Genomic DNA, 20,694 nt, shown 5'->3' with positions numbered 1-20,694 from the left:
CGAGGCTTCAAAGAGCATCTATAGAAATGAACTGAGACAATACTTTTTCTGATCACTCCTCTGTGTCCAGCATGGGTGTGGAATGAGCCCCTCTAGCTCTACATCCAGGGTACCCCCTGCACTCTCTGAAAAGCTGCTCAGAGGAGAAGGAAGCATTGGGCAAGGATGCTGGGCCCCCAAACATACTCACACTGGAGAGCAGGAATCAGGATCTATGCTCCTGGTGGGGACAAAGCCCACTTCTCCTGAGCTCACCGACTTCCCAATGAACCACTGCAGCCCAGGTATAACAAAGCCGAGGATCTCAATGTTTTCTCCCTGGAGGAAGCTCAGTTCATCCTTTTGCTCCTGTTCATAATCCATCACGGCCTTGCACCTTCCTCTGCCTGTGGAAAACAACACACTGTCAACTGGAAAGATATGGGGAATGAACCTTGCCCTGTCTATCAGTGTGACACAGACTAAGGTATCCCAGTCTTAGGAATCTCCATAATTCAGTCCGATCACACACACACACACACACACACACACACACACACACCAAAATCAAACTGGTAGGAATAGCCAGGAATAGCAGGCTTTTCATGTTGCCAAACCAGGACAATCCAAAAAGGAACTACAATCTGGGTGCTTTCGTTATCATGTTTTAAAAAGAAAAGACCCAAGTATAAGAAAGGTATTCTCAGAATACAGAATATGCACGCCTTGAAACTAGATAAGCTGACAGGAAGCTGGAATGTTCCTTATATTATCCTCAACTGATTCTACCACCATTGTACATATCACCACCATGCTTGGCACAGGACCTCAGAGCAGTGTGTGAGAATCTTTGCAGCAGAAGATGCCTACACCTCCTTGCAGCCGCTTCAGCCACTGTGACACCTGATGCTTCTAAACACTAGAGTCCGAAGCAAAGGGCATCGTGCCCGGTACCTAGTCAACTCCCAGAAGATGCCACTTCACAATCCCTGGTAGGACAGAGTGCTGCAGGGAAGCCAGAGCGATCTGGGACTATCCTTAAAGCCACAGTAATTACCCGATTTGACAAACGGTTCACCTAGGATCCAATAACAATGTTTTTGTGAGTACTGTACTCTCTTGTTTACAAAGCACATCTCTATACCCAGATGCTTTCCAGAGGGCTGAATGCCAGGCAGGGTACCCAGCAGAATTCCCCCTTCGTGGATGAGAAAGTGGGACGCAGTCCTGAGTGACGTGTCTAAGGGGCACAGGTAGAGCCAGGACTGCAGCCAGGCTTCCCTGCTTCTGCCCACCTCTCCTGTCTATCTGCTCAGTTCTGCGACAGCATTTGGCTTGATGACACCACTTCTTTACTGAGAAGGTAGAAGCCTAGGGAAGGCAGGGAGCGCTGGTGTCAGGTTGTGTAAACCATAACAGACTCCAAAGCCCCATAGTTCTGACTGTCCACAGGCTCTGTTTCTGCAAATGCTAAAAGCCTTGTTTATGGCCAATGATTGCATAGTTGTAATATTTTGATTCTATGATTCCTTCTAGTTATTTTAAGCGTTATTTGGGTTTGGAATTAGTAAAATTGTGTTGTTGTTGTTTTTTTAAACTAGAGATGTGTGAAAGGAAATGTGCTAGAACAGGGAGCTACAAGGATAAACTTTCAACAGTTCGCTTTAGATATTTTGTTATCTACTAAATGCATTATTTAGCAATGTGTGTGTGTACACAGAGATTAACTGACACATGTGTGTCGCATGTGTGCGTGTGAACACAGATATGCGTGTGCATAGTCGATTATCTATTCATTCAGTGTTTCCTGGGCACTCACTACGTACTAGGCATTCATAGTCCCCCTAAATCACATTACTCTATGGAAAGCCAGAAAATATTTGGGTAAGGAGTTGGAAACTGGTGGCCTGTAGGCCACATTTGGCTCCAAAATGTTTCATTTGGCCCATGCAAGACTTTTTTCCTACCGGTCTATCTTTAAATCTCCCTAACCCCTGCCATTCCCTAACACTCCTCTCCCAGCCCTTCTCACACATGTGTGTTCTGCCCATACGTGTAGGCAGGCATCTGTTTCCTCAGCCCTGGCCTGAACCTTCACTTCACAGGCAAAGACCCCAAGTGTGCAGACAGTAACTGACTTCCCACATCCAGTCAGTGAGATTAGGAGGCAGGTACACATCATCTTCCTGACGATGCTGTTTTCAGCTCATACCAATGTGACAAGAGCTCGTCCAGTCTCTCTTCCTGGGGAGGCCACAGATTCCCGGGTAGCTCTTCAGGAACCATCTGCCAGTGGAAACATGGAGTTTTCAAACATTAAAACAACGAGCAGAAGAGTCCCGTAGAAAAATGGCGGTGGTGTTATCGTTCACCTTATTTTAATGACAGCAAACTGAGAACTTACTTTACACTGTGAAAATGAAAGTCTGGGCTCTTCCCTAGCTCTGTGAGTCTTCTGCCAGTCAGATAACTTGCACACAACCTTTAATATTCTTACTGTCAACTCTGCCAGGGTCAGGCAGAGTGGATAAGGCATGAGACGAGATTGTCGCTCTATCGACTCAAGTTTAAATCTCCGGTAGAGATTCTCAAACTTTGGTGTGAAGAACAGGCCTGAGGACATCATTTAAAAAGGGAGTTTCTGGGCCCAACACCAAGAGAACCAGAGGAGGGGCGGGGGACGGGGGGCCAGGGACTGAATTCATAGTAACACCCTCCGGTGGCATTGACCTGAGTGGCCCCAGTTCATGACTTGGAAAGCATTTCAATGGAGGTCATATACTTCTTCCTATGTACTATGTCCATCTGATATTTAGAGTTTTTTCCACTTTCATCAAATAATACAGTTTTTTTTTAAAAAAAAAAAAAAGGAGATTAAAAAGCCACCCCAATTTTGTCCTCTTCCAGGCACCAGGAATACCATATCTAAAAGGATATCCATTCTATTCTGTCCAAACTTCAGTCTGCTCTGGGACCCTCCCCCAGGGGGTGGGCAGCTACTCACTGATGGAAAGGGACAGACAGGGGCTCCAGGGCTGACACAGGCACCAGGCCCCTCTGGCCCGTCACTAAAGACACGCCTTCCCACTCAGATTCGCCTTCAGAGAGCACGGAGATTAGCTCATTCTTGCACAGTGTCAAATATTCCCCTTCCTTCTCTTCTGGCTGAGCCACGGAGCACATGACTCTGCAGAAGAAGTGGCCTGCAGAGAATGAGAAAAGCCTTCCAAGGAGCAGCCGGAAATGGGAGAGCATCTCCTTTCAGGTACTACTTAGATGCATAGCCCAGACAATTTTCTTCCTCCGAGTAAAAGTCCACTGTCCGGGAGGAGGCACAATGGCCTTGTGCTGTGATCCCAGGGAGTAAGAAAAGTCACTGACAGGGAGTTCCCTTAAAATAGATACTAATAGATCTGAGTAATTTGGGAGAATAAGACTTCATTGGACTTTACTTCAAAAGAGAGAGAGAGAGAGAGAGAGAGAGAGAGAGAGAGAGAGAGAGAGAGATGAAGCAAAGCCCCACAGAAATACGTGTGCATTTACACAACTCCAGCTGTCTTTGCAACCCTGTACTTCATTCAGAGCCACGAAGACAAAAGGAAGTCATTTAGATGAATGCAATGGTGCCGAATGAGCTTTGTAATGGTACGGCACGGACTTGGTCCTACAGAACTGCACACTAGAATTGGAAAGAGAATGACTTTTGTAAAACTATCGTGGGCCAGTCTGGCTTTTAACATCTATTAAGTGATCGGACCTGACCAACTGCCAGTTGGATGGCACTTTCACTTGTGAAAAGGTCAGACAGAGAAGCTTCAACTGACCCCTCATATTCTGTTATTGAATTTCATGAAATAGTTCAGGTTTTCTGAGATTCATAAATTTATTTTACAATCAAATTACATCATGTGTTCATAGAACTGTCTCTCAATCCTGAAGACCGTTAGAATTACATGGGAAACTTTATTTTTAAAATGCCAGTGGCAGGGTCCCCACCTCCAGAAACTCTACCAGCCTGGATAAAGCCTGGCAGCCCCCCACCCCCACCCCTTAAACCCCCCAAGCAGCCTGAACATGAATCAGTGAGACCAACCAACACACACAGCTGTTTGTGTGATATCAGGACTGGGCCGAGAAGGATGCTTGAGGTTTCGTTACAACAGATAGGTTCACTCAGGCATGTTTTCACCTTTCTAATATTTTTTTTCCTCTCTAAGTATCTTAATTACTGAGGGACTCCAATAACAAATATCTCAACGAGGCTCCCGTTCCAAATCCCATGCCAGACTCACCTTCCTGCAACAGGAGGCCCAGGTACATGTTTTCCAAGTGATTGTCATCTACAGACACTTGGATCTCTGTGTCATCCACCAGTCTGTAGTTGAGCCAATACTTATGGTCAAAGAAGAGCTGTTCCAGACATGTGGACACATAGCCTAGAGGTCAAACCAACACAGCTGAACAAGATGAGTTCCGCCCTGAGCGGCCACAACAGAGAAAACACATACCCAGACCCACCATTTAAATGGAGCAGAGTGCTAACTAGACACTATTATATGCCAATATTCTTCTAAACATGAATTATTCTTATTGAAATTCTGCTCCTTTTGAGTCTTCTTCACTATTCCTATAATGCAATAACCTGCCATCCTCTACCCTGTCTACTACAAGAGTTAAATTTGAAAGTTCACACTTAGGAGTCTTATAAAAACACAGAGGCTAATTAGCAGATCTGAGTTAGAGCCTGGGTTTCTGAGTCTGTAACACCAGCACACTCCAGGGAGTGAACGAACTGATCCACAAAGCAAAATTGTAATACTGATCATCTATCATGGTCACAGGTAATACGGCACAGAGAGCAATAAAATCACCAGTAATATAAGAGAAGATTCCCCGCTCCAGCCAAGGGTCACTTGGACCCTCAGCCCAGCTCAGCATTGCTCTCTGGGTACAACTTCAGGGAACCCAGGGTTTTCTGCCATGCAGCAAATGTTCATCAAATGTAGGTGACTTGGCTGTGAAACCATCAGTTCCTGCCAGGATTTTTTGTCCTGGAACAGAGGATGAAACAGTGTCCACTACAATGGTAATGTCACTGTGCTCTGACATCCGCAACTTTCTAGAAAACCCTGAAGCCTGGGGCCACTTCCCAGCTAGGTCTCCCATCTCTTTCTTTGACTCTTTCACAAACACATGGGACAAAGCATCTCCGAGCTTTAGTATTTTGAGCAGCTTCTCGCTCTTCTTCAGGAGTCTTTCTTCCTACTGAACTCCACATCTATCTCACTGCATCCGACTCGGCAGCTCACCAAACTGTTTGCCCAGTTATGTCAGTTTTAAAAAGCTCTCCCTGGATGGTAGGGAAATGAGCTTCTTCACAGACATTTTAGAGTATAGTTAATACTTATTTTGGAATTAGCTTTAGAGAGTTTATGATATTTCGAAAAGCTAACCGTCCATTTCAGAGCTGCATCTCCTTTATCAGAGACAAGCCAATTCCCTGATATCAGGCTCAATGAGCTGGCTAGATTGAGAAGTATGTTCCCCTCTACCTACCCAGGGCATACCTAAGTTCAGGTAGGTGGAAAACTTCCAGATTTCTTCCACAGTCTTGAAGGTGATGAGGAACTGGTCCTTCTGGGACTGGATGCCCACCAGCCTTGCAGAGAGGTCCTGAACAAGAGCAACAAGTCAGCTTGTGATAACAGAGTTCTTTAAGAAGATCACGTGAGGACCAAGGATCAATCAACAACTTAGTTGTTGCTAAGCAGTATGTTGTAAAACATTCTCCCATCAGTGAGTGGTCTACATTATGTTTACTGGTTACAAATGCCATCCTTTCATTTGGGGTTATTTTACAATCTACCTCAATAGATAAATCTTTATGCACATCCTTGCTTGTTCAGGTACATGTGATTCTAAGAAGCGCAGTTCAGTGGAGAATATATGCATCTTCTGTTCGAAAATGCAGCCACACAACAACCTCCAAAAATATCTGCCAATATCGCTTCATCAGTAGAACAAGAAGAGGCCCAGGAGCCTCTTGCTGTCCAATATGGGACCAAAGTAGGCTTGAACCCAGCGGCACTTGCCTCTCCCCAGTCTTTCTCTGCTGGTTGCTCAGAGTGATGGTCTGAACATCCTCTTCCAGGGCCAGGAACTGCCATGGAGAGCAACTGCTAGACCCAATCCTTAGGGAGTCTAAGGGAAAGAGGATCCGAAAGAAGAGCCCCAAGTCCAGAAAGGTCGGAATCTGCATCCCCTCAACACCAGCGACTCAGAGGCCCCAGATCCTGAGCAGGTATAGATCTTGTGAGCAATCAGAACTGCTGGGTAATATATATATATATATATATATATATATATATATATATATATATATATATATATATATATATATATATTGAATTTGCTAGATGTCAGACCTTTGCAAGGCAAATCTTTGCGAGCAACACTTCATTCAGCTCCCACAATAAATACCTGAAAAGAGTGCAATCATGGTATTTAATCCACTGTATGGCTTTTGTAACATCTAACCACTTCTCAAATGAAAGACGAAGAAGTATGGCACCCTGCCTAATGGACAAGGTGTACTTTCTCTAAGATGTATACTAAATAAGGATGGATGTTATGATTAATAGTATCATGAAGCTCATAACATTTTGGAAACAAAGAGATGAGGACACAGAGAGGTGAGGTAACTTGCCCAGGGTCATCTACAGAGAGTAAGCCCTGACTGGCTCTTGGATATAGCCAACTTCGGACCTCAGCTTCCACCCCTAAACATACTTAGTTCAAGACATGACCTAATTAAATGGATAGCTCTTGCCATCAAACCCTGCTCCTGCCCAAAGCAAAGGTGACTTGAATCCAAGAGAAATTCATTAAAGCCATCGGCAGCTAGTGTCTTCACTTCCCGAATTCCGAGGATTAAAATAGAATAAAAGCAAATTTAGAAGCCCAGGGTTGGAGAAATGGCTCAGTAGGTAAAAACACTTGTTGCTCAAGCACGAGGTCATGAGTTCAGATCCGCAGGAAAAGCCCGGTGCAGCCACTGCACCTGTAACCCCGGTACTGAGGGGAGGACCAGAGACTGGAGGAATGCTGGGGCTTGTTGGCCATCAGTTTAGTGAAAAGTGACAGAGCAGGCCACCTAATGTCCCCCTCTAGACTCTTTGAATGTCCGAGCACAGTGGCCTGCACAGGGGCATGTGCATCCACACACATGTGCATACACCACAGTCACACTCAGGAACACATGTTTTTTTTTTTTAACTTTAGCTGTTAATTATGGAGCGGATACCATTACCCATGCACCATGTACAAAACCAAGCTCTCTACAGGCGTAGCCTTGCTTTCTCCTAAAAACCAGCTGCTGTCACTCTGTTACATGTCAGCCACAATGCTTTTCTCCTTTCCACTTGTACCAGATTAAGGAGGAAATGAAAATGATAAGACATATTAATTTGTCACGTAAAGCAATGCTTTCTTTCCCTACCACTGACAGCAACAGATTCTCTCTATTTCTGACTCTCATTCTTTGATCAGACCTTTGGTAATACCAAATATAGCTTAACTATTAAGCATCTATCTACTATGAAAATCCATCTGATTTATTGCAATGTTCCTCTCATTCCAATATTTATAGTTATGGTTTTTTTCATTGGCAATATTATTACTTTAAATATATGTGCTTGCCAGGCAGTGGTGGTGCACACCTCAGGCGGATCTCTGTGATTCGAGGCCAGCCTGGTCTACAGAGTGAGATCCAGAACAGCCAGGGCTGCACAGAGAAATTCTGTCTCAGAAGAAAAAAAAAATGTGCTCAATGTTTACCAGGACCCAAGAGGAAAAGGAGAAAATGGACAGTTGTTTGCGACACAGAGATTGAACTTGGAGCGATGGGGATAGAATGTTCTGGAAACAATCATCATAAGTGAATTGTGCATTTTAAATCACAATGGGAAAATATGTGAATGTTGTGCCCTAGTAACAAAACAAAGTTCAAATGTAGCACCTTGGGGAACCGGGAGTATACTTTTATAGTTGCTATAGATATCCTTATTCTGCATTAATGCAAGTAACTTGCCCAAAATTAGCAGGGGAGGGGTTCCTCTGGCTTAGGTCACTCATTCCTTAGGCAGCCAGTTGTTTCTTTGGGGACTTACCTTGTTCTAGGCACAGTCCTTGCTATTGGGGACCTGGGATCTAAGAGCCGGTCATCCCAGCTCACCTTAAACAGTGCACAGACTTCATGATCTTCATTCTCCAGGGCCCAGAGCCTCCTCCGTGCAGCTTCCTGTAAGCTTGCGTTGACACACCTCTTGGAGCGACTCTTCACACAGAAAGAGAGCACCAGGTCTGAAAGAAGAGAGACGCAAGGCTGGGTGCACAGTGAAAGAAAGAACCAGGGGCAAAGTTGCCCCCACAAACCCTAAATCAGTGTCCTCCAGACAATAGATCAGAGTAGGCTAAAGGATCCTCCAAGTTCCCTTTCAGGTGTCCTTCCCAGGGATAGGGAAAGACACTAAGGCCAGCAGGGCTCTGGAGAGGTGGACAGTGGTCACTTTGGCTCAGGTGCTGACACAGACCCAGCGAAAGTAGACAGTGCTTCCAGAAGATGATGTGTGAAAATTCCAAAGGAAAACTACATTATCCAAAGTGAAGGGAATGCATTTATACATAAATTTCTTTTTATTAAACATATTTCTTTTTAAATTTATTTACTTTTATTTTATGTGTGTTGGTGTTTTGCCTGCATGTGCCTGTGTAAGGGTGTCAGATCTTGGAGTTACAAACAGTTGTGAACTGCCATGTGGGTGCTGGGAATTGAACCCGGGTCCTCTGGAAGAGCAGTCAGTGCTCTTAACTGCAGAGCCATCTCTCCAGCCAATACACACAAATTTATAATAGGTAATAAACATTATCTTAGGAGTTGTTTGCACACATTTTCACAACCTGTTTCTCATGCTCCAGGATTAACATTTTTCATGACAACCAGGGAACCCAAGGGGCTGGAGGATACACCTGTGATGATTTTTTTTCCTCAATTAAATCACCTGATGTGGGAAGACCCATCTTTTATTTGGATCTTTTGAGGCAGGAAAATCCACCTTACATCTGGGCCACACCTTTTGGTAGCATCCTATATAAAGGACATGGAAGAAGGATGCTTGCGCTCTCTGCCTGCTTTCCCTGGCTTTCACTGACAAGTCTATTCCTTCACTGGCATTAGAGTTTACTTCTCCAGGACTCCAGCACATACTGCAGACCGGCTGAGACGTGCAGCCTCGTGGATAGAACAACGACTTGATTCTTGGAAGTTTTGTTGGCAGACAGCCATCGTTGGGCTAGCTGGACCACAGCCTATAAGATACTCCACTGAACCCTCTTTATATGTTCTTCTATCAGTTCTGTCCCTTCAGAGAACCCTGAGTAACACAAGGGCTCAAGCCTCCTCTTCATCACATATTAAGTATATGACAGTCAAGTCACCTTCCTTTTTGAGATTTTGCTTCCCACCTTCCCATCTGATAGGTAGGCATTTGGGTGTTGCCATAAAGAGGAGACTGTGTAAGGGCCATGTAACAGACCTCCTGACACAGGATCTGCTCTCAAAATGGTCCCAACTACTGCCTGTCAGATGCTATGCTACAGGAACACCTCCTGTCTGTCGTCTGGTTTCTGCTGTAAGGCTCGTCTCAATGATATCATTTTCTAATAAGAATTCTCTCTTTGTGAGTTTCACTGAAGTCTCACAAAAGAGGACCTCATAAGATATTAATGAAAATGGATATCTTCCATCACATTGATTTCCAAATCATTTTCTGCTTCTAAAACATTCATTCAGAAGCTTCTACCCAGCCAATCTCATTCTACACACTCAGGTCTTCATTTTAGTATTCATTTGTTTAAGAAATATTTACTCAGAGCCTAGAATGTGAAGAGACTGTGGTAAGTGTTATACAGAATATGGACAGGTCCTCCAAATATTCATTTCTCAATCTGTGTCTTTGTCATACGTTTTTTGGACACCAACTGCATACAAACAACTCTTTAAGGTACCATGATGAATGCACCATTTTTTGTTTAATTTAGCCCTGCCCCCCATATCGCCTTAAAAATCTAATCAATAATGTTTCTCTAGCCCAGAAATTATATATGGAGTTCCTGATACATTCCAGATTCTAAAGAGCTTTGACTAACAGTCTGGAAGGTTTGTGAGTGTAACAATACAATAAAGACACACTTACACAGATGCACTTGGATGTAACAAGAGACAAGGGCAAGGGGGGGGGTCTATAGACGGAGAGACAAGGAAGCTCTATCCAGAAAGTGTTTTTTTTTTTTTAATTGAACTTATCTGTGTGATTTAGATACCTTGAGTAATATTCTGTGGCAGGAAGCATTTTCCCTTGTTTTCAAGTGAGGCTATGTCCTCCTCACTTGATCCAGGTAGATCTTTGGAAGGACTTTCTTTACCTGAAGAAAATGAAGCAAAAGATCATTTGTAACAGTATATGCAAGTCATAAGTATGGACTGCAAGTTCCTACCAAGTGCCAGCGGTTTTTCCAAGACGAGGGGCTTGAAAGAATTACTGTCACAGTTGCCTTATGATTACTTAGTAGCCAGCTGTTGTCAAAGAACTGTCACATGTGTTATCTCAATCCTGCAGCCTCCTGGGTGTACCCATTTCACTAACCAGTCACACCCACAGGTCAAACCCAGTCCCAGGGTACAGTGTGCTGAAGGCACCCCAGTCATGTGGAGCCTACACAGATCACTATTATGGCTATCTGCAACAAGGTCTGGATCAATGAGCAGGTATGGGAAGACTGGAGTAGAAGAAGAAAGAATGGTATCATTAGAGAGACGGCTGAGGAATGGTTGTAATGTCCCCATGCCGTCCATCTGTCTGCCCACAAAACAGGGTCCTATCCAAAAACTCTATCCTCCCCGCTCTTAAAAGAGATCCTGTTTTTGCTGCTACTGAAGTGGAGTAAAGGGTGTAGGCTGAAGCTATTATATTAGTGCTTGCCTAACACGAACAAGGTTCTGGGCTCCATCATAAGCAGCATTACGACCACCACCGACGTAACATAGTTCAAAGAAGGAGGACTGCGGGTTGATAGATGCATGAGATGGTCCAGTAGGCAAAGGCCAACAAGTCTGACAACCTGACTGCAATCCCCAGGAAAGATCTGATAGCTGCAACTTGTCCTCTGACCTCTACACACACACACACACACACACACACACACACACACACACACACACACACACACACACGATATAAATATAAATAAATGTTACAAGGGAGAAGACAGTTTGGAACACAGGGTGGGGACCAGGGTGAGGTTAGAGGAGTGGTATTTTGATTGCTTAAGGTTGAAAAGAGAGCAGAGAGTACAGTGAAAAAGCTTGAGGAAGTAGAAAGAGCAGAGAAATGTACCCACTGCCGCAGATGCAAAGGCGTGTCCAGCTACCAACCCTGGAGCAGGCCCAGCCCAGGGTAGATCTTTTGTGCTATAGTACCCCATGAATCATGCTCACAGCTTGGACACCACCAATAATACATAGCCCATGACGGGTCTTCATTCTGTGTGGACCAGAGAACCCAAACGTTTGGATAGCCTGCCAGGACTGGCCTCTTTCATGGTATTCTCCAGACACCAGGAGCTCAAGTCTTTAGCACATTAATTTTGGCTGCTGGACTTTGTCCTTTCAGCCACAACATTTCTCAAGAACTAAACCACTGGACCAGAACCATGCAAGCAAGCATAACCTCCTCCTGGGAAAGAAGGTTAATAATCTTGTCTCCACCACAAGTCACTTATTTAATCTTCACAACTGCCTATAAAATTTGGGTCGGAGGTGTCTAGGCCCCCCGAGTCTTGCCCTCTAGAGCTGTAGTTCAATGACACGGCCAAAGCACGTGACAAGACTCAAGCAGCCCTAATCACCCTAGCCAGTGCCGAACCTCAGTCCTCAGACTATTGTCAAGAGGCTTGGTCCCTCTCCACGGTGGGCCTCCGTGGTGGCATCCTGACACCCAGAGGTCTCTCTCCCTTTCTTCCTGTTGTGAGAGCAGTCAGCACGGTTGACGGACGGTGGGAACAAAATGGGTTTCAGCGTGAGTGGGCAGAAGTAAGTGCCAGCTCTTTGTGCGGAAAACCGGGTGAGCTGCTCAGTGGTGAAAGCTAAGCCGTGAGTAGCCAATCTGGCAGCAATGAGTCAAGGCCATCAGAATCATGCTGTAGTTCTGTCCCTAGGAGTCAGAAGTAATGGGGCGGGGAGTGGGGGAGACACTAGCTGGAAACCATGAGACCTCTCCGTGGACTGGTCAAATGACTCGGACACAGCATGTGACCTGTCCACTTCTGGGGCCTTTAATTTCTCCAGGTGTGAAAGAAAAAGTTGCCCAGATCAGCACTTCTGAACCCTGGCTGTTCATTTGCGTCATCCAGGTTAGGTTTTGTATGTGCATGCTTAGGCTCCATCAACATGGATTCTGACTTTCGTGATCTGCAGGGCAGCTACAGGGTCAGGGACACCTTTGTTTTAAATCGCCACATGATGATATCAGTTTAGGGCAGGGTTGAGAACCGCATGAGCAGACCAGTGCTCCTCAAACGTGGTGAGCGCCTAGTGGATCGTCCTGAGTACTGATATTCTGCTCGGAGATGAGCAGAGAGATTCTGCATTTCTAGCATTTCTAGATGGTGTTTCCATCACTGGCCTGAGGAGCAATAGGGAGTAGCAACTGCTTTCCTACCTTAGGACAAACTTTAACCACAGGCTAGCGTAAACGCCCAAACATCTCTTTTTCCTCCCTTACAAAGTGAATTTTTAGTTTTAATTGCTTAATACCCTTTAGAAATCAAAATGTTTTATTGACCCCAAAATGCTTGTCTTGACTTTGAAACCTGGAGGACTTATAGCCCGGGGTGTTCCTTCCCATACAATCAGCAGAGGTCAGTGGCTGCTGCCCACTGCCAAGTACAGGCTGTTCAGCCACCACAGCCCACCCTACCCAGTCACTCGCTGTGACCTTGCACAGAGGAAGATCTGACAGCAGCAGCCTGTGAAGTGAGCCTACCTTCAGGAAGGCAAGTCCAAGGCAATGCCCCTGGTGTGGGGCACAGGTCGCATGGCCTGTAAAGGAGATGTGAGGTTTGGAGCGTGAGGTCGAGTGTTTGATCCCCAGCCCCAAGGGTAGGGAGGGCGGGACATTTTAAAAGATGTCTCTAAAAATAAACTTGCAGAAACTGCAGATGACTATCTGCATAATTTAAGCTGCCAATGGTTTTCTAAGCAGGATCGGAAAAGACCTATTCTTCCCTTCCTCAAAATAGTTCATAGACTATAAGGCATTAAATTCAAGAATTTGTGCTAATCAAAAGGTGTAGAAGAGTGATGCACAGTGGGCAGAGTAGAAGAGAACACTAACACCGCATACAGTCATCAAAGAACTTGAACCTGGAGTATACAGGAAAGCACATGAGAAACCTTCAAGGGCACACTGGGGAGATGGCTTCTCAGTTAACCATACTTGTTGCTCTTGTAGGGGACCTGGGTTCGATTCCCCACACCCACACAATCGTTCACAACCATCTGTAACTCCAGTTCCAGGGGATCCAATGCCTTCTTCTGACCTCCTCAGGCGCCAAGCATCCATGTGGTACACATACATACATGGAAGCAAAATACATGAAATATAATGAACAAGTCTAACTAAAAGGTCTTTTAATCTATGAGAAATAAGCATGCAGGGTAGTGATGAGCTTTGTATGTGTATATGGCCAACCCGCACATGCTGGGCAGGTAAGGGGCCCTGCTTGGTAAACATAGTAGGGCCAGGAGAGATGCGCACTCTGGCAGGCGGACGTGATGGGATGGGTATGTAAGCAGCGGGGAGCTGTGGGACATTCTTGGCAGTGGAGTTGCCTCATAAAAGTAATCACTCCGCTAGGAGAAACATAGGAAGGAATACAGAAAAGGAAGCAGGAGACTCAGAGAGGCCTGCTGGAGAGCTGTTAGAAAATCAGGGAGGAAGTAGGAGACCGGACTGTAGTTTTAACAGCATAAAGCGACAGAACAGAGTCAATGATACTGTGTTTTAACGTAAGAAAAAGAGAAGGCATCCTGGCCTGCCAAATACTGAAGACAACTATGAGGGAGAAATAAACATCGCAAAAAAAAAAAAAAAAAATGGATGTTGGGAAATGTAGGCCCAGAAATGAGTGGCGATTTTACCAAGATCGCACAGCAACTTAACAGACGAGTCAGAGGTCATCCAAATCACTGGGGACAGACTTGGTTATTTCTACTATAGTAGCTGACCTTGGAACTCTAAGGTCAAAGGTCTCTGATGAGGAAAGCATCCCAACACAGAAACTTGCTGGAAATGAGGCCCCTCCCCCTTCTCTTCTTCTGGCTTCTCTGCTCCTACCATCACCCCAAAACTTAAAGAAAACCAACATTGAAGGCTTCCCCACATGCTCTTTATTACCTCACCCACATTTTTTTCCTTTGACCCAGAAAACACACCATCGGCAGTTTTTGCGAGCTAAGCCCACATCTGATTGCTAGGAGAAAAAAAAAACAGTCTCTCACTATAGTTACATCCATCTATATGGATGTATCTCAGACTGCAAAGAGGGGTCGGCAAGCTAGCTGCCTAACAATAGCATTTTGTTTATGTCTAAAACGGCAAAGTATTCTTTGCAATGATTGAGTGTGCATGGATCTGTAAGAGGGGGAAAAACCCACAGAATTCACAAAAGTGATTGATTTTGCTGAGTGAGAAGTGGGAGTCAGACTGGAAAGAGCCAGCCAGGGGACCCTGATTATAGATGCAACTTTTTTATTTATTCAAACAGAGAAATGAAGACGTTCTGATGCCACAAAATGATAAAGTGGATGGGGCTCATTATTCCAACACCCTGTACCATCACTGTGTTCAAAAATGTCTCTCCACCCTTTTAAATCCAGAGTGGTGCCCTGTTTATTGCTGTGTGCATTCCCCTCCCCCTGTGATTATATCAATGAGTCGGTCTTACTAGAAAGGCTGAAAAGAGAGTGACAGTGTCCATAAAAAAAAAAAAAAATCTCCCCTACTTCTTCTATATGAGAACTCCTGCCAAATCACTTCAAAGGGGTGTCGGAGATAAGACACAAGTGCTAGGCACTTCTGACATGGCTTCCTCTGGGATCTGAAGTGGGCACTTGTTGGTGACTAACGATGGCAAGAAACCCGAAGGGGAGGAGTCAGAGGTCCTGGCAACTGCCCAGGACCTGCCCTCTCACCATATGCTAGTAGGAGATTTCTGCAGAAAGTGAGAAACATGACCAGGAGGAGCTCCAGGAAGGGCAGCCCAAGCCAGCTTCCATTACCGTTACAGCAAGGCAAACCTGGGCAGCCACCCAGGGTCCCACGGTATCTCGAACCTTCTTCTCCCTTGCCTTTCCCTATACACAAGGACACATGGTTTGGTCCTCACTGTTAACTTCCACCTAAACAGACCCAATAGCAGGAGCAGCCAGAACACAGACCTCTCTCCGGTAGAGAATAGCAAATTAGAGATGAGGTGTGGCCCAGATTAGCTAACAGTGGAACAGCTGGCCATCACTGAAAGTCGTGTCTATGAGACACGCTGTCCAATCTAATCCTCCCCAAAGTTCTTGTGATCGCCACCACCACTCAACGCAGCACACTGTCAGATAACTGCTTCTCAAAGGTCCCAAGGACTTGCCTGAGGTCATGCAAATGTTAAGCTGTTCAGAGAAGTGTCTCAGACTGTGACATTTCCCTAGGATATACCGGGAGGCTAGAATGGAAATGTTTACACCATCTGGCCTCAGATGCATCCCTAGCGACTTCCCTCAGGAAAAGCCGGGTGGGTGGAGAACAGCACAGGAAGAAGGGACCGGGAAACTGTGACAGAATAAATAGTAAGTTGGCGCCTATTTAATAGTGAGCTACCCAGGGGCTACCCAGTGCCAGTGATGAAAAAAAAAAGTGAAAGGACATAATTACGGGATGACAGTGTCACGAAACTTCGAGGACAGCTTCAGTGTCAGCTTCCTAGTCTCGCACCACAGAACTCGTCCCAAATGGGACTCCGTCAAACAGCGGCTGAGCTCCTCCCATTGAAGCTGGGGTTCGTGTCAGGGGCAGAGCCTTGAGCATCTCCACAGCAGATTACAACCTCAGACTTTGTAGAGGACCACATGGCCCCCAGAGAATGTGATATGCCAGAGTCACAGAAATATCATTAACAAGGCCTGATATCTATTCTGCATGATTAACCGTGAGCTGGACTGTTTTCAATGCTGAATGTGAAGACTTGAGCCCCGCCCCCCCCAACCCTGTAAGGAAAGTATGATGGGTCATAAAACCTAAGGGTGAGGAAACTGAAACAGAGGAGTTAAATAATTTACTCTTTGTGAACGAAAGAACCAAGCTCAAACTCAGACCTTTAGGCCAGAAAGCCCATGTTGACCACAACAACATGTTCCCACCTGGAGGTAAACAGAGTCAGACCTGGACTCCAGGTCCCTTGGCTTCCAGACCTGTGATTCCAAACAGCCCTCACTATGTCTGTCCTCATGGGGTACAAAGATAACAGGACTTGGAGGCAAGGTTTGAAAAGGCTATAAACCCAGAAATTTGGAGAAACAAAATTTGTCAGAGCCTTTTGTAATGTTTGGAGTTCATCTGCTTACAGTTTTGGGTGGGTTTCTTGGTGTCCCTTGTCTGGGAAGAAGTTCTTGCTGTCAGTGTCAAAATGTGTAGGCCAGGACTTCTGACTTGTTTGGGGTTCCCTTTAAAAATCTCAAGTCCTTTTGAGGAGCCCAAGTCACAAGACCACAGAAGGAAGCAGTCAGTCAGAAGGAAAGCCCTTAGCTAGGGGAACCTCCCAGCTGTGCTCACCAGAACCATGGTAGTGCTCACCAGAACCATGGTAGTGCTCACCAGAACCATGGTAGTGCTCACCAGAACCATGGTAGTGCTCACCAGAACCATGGTAGTACTCACTAAAACCATGGTAGTGCTCACTAAAACCATGGTAGTACTCACTAAAACCATGGTAGTGCTCACCAAAACCATGGTAGTGCTTACCAAAACCATGGTAGCTCTCCAGGAAGACATGTGACGCTAATGAAGGTGCAGAATGATGCCTTAGAGTGATGTTCCTCCATCTCCCAAGTGAGTCCCCCCCTTTTCCCCTAGAGCCACCACTCATCCGGATGAACGTCCTACAGCGAGGCCACAGGGTCTCATTTGGCTGCGCTGTGAAAAGCGGCAGGAGCTCTTCAACACTGTGACCAGCTGTCCTGGTTCCTTCCCTGTGACCGTCTGGGTTTTAGAGCTGACCACAACCCAGGAAAGCCCTCGGTGTCAGGCAAACCAGGAAGACTGGCCCCCTTGAGTCCAGATTGCTGGACAGCTTCTTAACCTAACTTTCCATGACCTCAATTCAACGGACCGAAAGTCACCCTAAGAGGTAGGAGGGAGGAAACCGCCTAGGCTTCCTCTGCGGCCGAAGCCCTGAAGAAAACAGCGAATAACCTGAGTGACCCAGGCCAAATTTATGACCGTCCATGGGCCACAGAGGAACTCACTGTGGCGCCTTCTTCCTGTCCTAGGGAATCTTGGGAAGAAAGGAAGGAAGGGCTTAGTCACACACTCAGAGCGGCTGCCAGGAGCGGCCCTCACTCCCCCGCCACAAAGCACAGGCCCAGCACAGAGCCCGCTTCTCAGGTAAAGGAGATGCTTACCCCAGACTTCACCACCTTTTTGCACCCAGAATGGAAACACCAAACCAGAAGGAGACAAGAGGCAGCCAGAGAGTACAGTCATCTCCCCATCTTTGGAAGGACAGGTTCTCCAAAACACCAACTTCCCTGGACCAGCACTCTTGCTTAAAGCCCCTGGCCAGATCCCCCCAGGAAACTCACCTGGGCCCCAGGGCAGACTCCGCTCCCCAGGGATACAGAAGCAGCCACCCATGTGTGCACCATCCTCCCTGGGCCAAGGCCCCTGGGAACGCCAGTCAGGAGAGCCTTGGGAGCCTCCCATCGGCAGGCGTCCCTCCTCCCGCCTCCTCCCTGGCACGCGAGGGACCGAGGCTGCTCAATGCACAATGCAGCCTTTGATATCCGGCCTGCTGTGGGGAGGCCAGGGAAGGTGGGAGGGGCCACTCAGCCTGCAGGCCAGATAGTCCTCGCTCTGTCAGGCCTTGGCCTGGGGAGCAGCTCCTCCCTGCCTTTCTACAGATTGCTTCATGCCTATCAGGCTGTGGCACATTCCTCGCATTCTAGGATCCAGATACAGTTCGGTTGTTGTGAGGGTAGCCAGGGCAGAGGAGGGCAAAGAGCATCCTGGGGATCGAGGGTGTTGTTCTTGCTGGCTCCCAGATGGACTTGGCCCACAGACTCCCCTGCCAGCTCTTAGAAAGCCTCTCTGCAAATGTTTCGTTGGCTGCTTGATAAAGCCAGGCCAGCGAGTGACCATCTGTAGTATCAGTGAGCCACTTACTGGCTGGTGAACAGCATTGAGCACCCGAGCTTCCAGCTGTGGACCCCCAAAGTCTTGGTGGGAGAGAATCCGGGAAATCACCCAGCGTTACCAAGAACTTTATGGTTGAAGGACTGCACTACCCAAAACATTTAAGGTGTCAGGCATTCATGAAGAACTGGTCATGCTAGACCAACCTCTTTTCTGTTTCAGATAAGCAGTGGAGCCGAGGAATGTGCACATCACAGCAGGCTGAGCCTCAGAAAATCTCCAGTGAGATCACTCACAGGAGGTAGAGCGAACAGGCTACATACCTTTGCTCAGGGGCTTGACTGCTCTAAGGAGCCAGCCACAAGATCCACTGGACACTGACCTCCCTCTCTACCCAGAGCAAAGGTCTGCAGGAACACCCAAGGGCAAGAAGGTGCTTGCAGAGAGAGACAGGGTCCTGACAGGTTTGTGCCTCAGGCTCTCTGGAGGCTGCACTTTCAGGTCTCACTGTGCTTGTAGGAAGAGCAGTGGCCTGGTCAGATTTACGTTCTAGGAGGAACCTGGGGTAACAATGAGAAGGACAGGAGTCAGTCTCTGGAGTAATCCGGAGTGTCCCTGAATCAGCCTAGGGACACACAGCACTCAGGATCTCCAGCATGCCTCTGCTATAGCTTCAAAAACTGTATGCTAACTGGCTGTGAGTCAAACAGAAACTGTTTTCTATGAGCCAAGCACTCATTCTATATTACTTAAAGGACCATAAGAGCCCCCTAATGTTAGCATCTTTTTTTCTTTTTGATAAGGGAGAAAATAAGTGAAGAGGGGCATTTAACTTGCCCAAGTCCACACACACACACACACACACACACACACACACACACACACACACACACACACACATTTCTGAATGTCAGACTTAGTACCTGGACCCATCCTAGTTGGTCCCTTACTTTTAAAACACCACTTTGCTGACATGTGAGTTCCTCCTACCGTTTTCAGAACACAGTGAAGTGTTCTGACAGAGAACCCTCTGGACCAGCCATCCATGGCGGGATGCATAGGAGGAGAGGAGAGCTGGGGATGGCGAGGACTCTCAGGGGTGTGGTCCCAGCCCCCTCATGGTGGGCGTTTTGTCTATGGACAACTGTTTAAAATGTCTGTTTTCCATGATGTATGCCATGCCCTCCCCTCACCCAAACCTACTCGAGATGAAAGGGTAAGTTGTTCTTTAGAAAGCAGCCATTCATTTTCTCTGGGAGGTACCCGAGAACCAGACACTGAAGAGAAGCCAAGCTTTGACCTCTGTGTGCACATGAAGAGGCTTGTCGTTTCTCTCTGGGACTTATCCACGTGCCACTCTCGTACAGGGACCACACAACCAGAAATGATGATGGACCAAGACCCAGGCCAACCGTCCTAGAGGATACCCGGGGGGCAGAGGGTTGAGACAGACATTTTGGCAAGTCTGAAATGAACAGCCCATTCTTGGGGAAGTCTCTACTTCCCTTGAGATGCAAAGACCTCAGCTCTGCTCATGAATTGTTCTGATGGATCGTCACAACCAAGAGATTTCTAGGCAGAGAGGCAGCAGGAGCAAAGGCCCTGTGGCAGAAGCCTGGGTTGCATATTAAAGGAAGCACAGTGGTTAGAGAGTTAGGAGGCAGAGATCTATGGATGAGCTCAGAGGCCGCAGCAGCAAACTCTCCTCTCCATGCTGGAGCTCGTGAGGACAGTCAGTATTTGATGTCGTTAGCTCAGAACATCGGGCAGGTTCTCTACGATTGAGCTGTGTACTCCCAGGCCTGGTTTATCATGTTTTTATGTTAGAATGAATTTCTTGAGCTGATGTTTCACCCTAAGTGCCTCCACAGCCACCTTCACACTGGTGTGTCAGCCAAACATCTGTGAGAGTTTCCTGTTGAAAGACTACAATTCCCAGCTTCCATTGCAGACTACGAATTTCATTCCACCCCTATGAGAGACCACATCCCATCGTCATTGTAGGGCACAAGTGAGTGACAAGATGCCCCCTAACTGTGAATAAACATGGTCAGGCCTAAGATAAGGCTAAGTCTCTCTTTCTGTGCTCTCGTGCTCTCTCTCTTTGTTTTTTTGGTTTGTTTGTTTGTTTGTTTTTAAATCTAACAACCTGGGTACCATGAGCTCTGCAAACTGGCACAGAACTAGCCATTCCAAAGGA

At 46.5% G+C, this 20,694-nt stretch overlaps 1 protein-coding gene across 3 annotated transcripts in view; it reads right to left on the bottom strand.

Annotated features, from left to right (window-relative positions):
• Positions 1 to 18,073, bottom strand: part of Sh3tc2 (SH3 domain and tetratricopeptide repeats 2) — a 56,225-nt gene extending 38,152 nt beyond the window's left edge. For 2 of the 3 annotated variants that reach the window (XM_052742281.1, XM_052742282.1), the window contains exons 1-8: positions 17,945 to 18,073; positions 10,360 to 10,461; positions 8,213 to 8,340; positions 5,547 to 5,652; positions 4,272 to 4,415; positions 2,984 to 3,182; positions 2,192 to 2,265; positions 191 to 386 (exon numbers count right to left, since the gene is read on the bottom strand). In XM_052742281.1, the coding sequence (XP_052598241.1) occupies positions 191 to 386; positions 2,192 to 2,265; positions 2,984 to 3,182; positions 4,272 to 4,415; positions 5,547 to 5,652; positions 8,213 to 8,340; positions 10,360 to 10,461; positions 17,945 to 18,065 (1,070 nt within the window). In that variant the 5' untranslated portion in view covers positions 18,066 to 18,073. Of the gene's footprint in view, positions 1 to 190; positions 387 to 2,191; positions 2,266 to 2,983; positions 3,183 to 4,271; positions 4,458 to 5,546; positions 5,653 to 8,212; positions 8,341 to 10,359; positions 10,462 to 17,944 lie in introns of those variants that run through there. The other variant, XM_052742283.1, reaches the window with a different exon arrangement.
• Positions 18,074 to 20,694: the final 2,621 nt, after the last annotated feature.

The sequence above is a fragment of the Peromyscus californicus genome, unplaced genomic scaffold, assembly GCF_007827085.1.
Source record: "Peromyscus californicus insignis strain IS unplaced genomic scaffold, ASM782708v3 Scaffold_17__1_contigs__length_78620276, whole genome shotgun sequence".
Taxonomy (NCBI): Eukaryota; Metazoa; Chordata; class Mammalia; order Rodentia; family Cricetidae; genus Peromyscus; species Peromyscus californicus.
The sequence above is the reverse complement of the archived record's forward strand: the minus strand, read 5'-3'. Positions and strand labels throughout refer to the sequence as shown.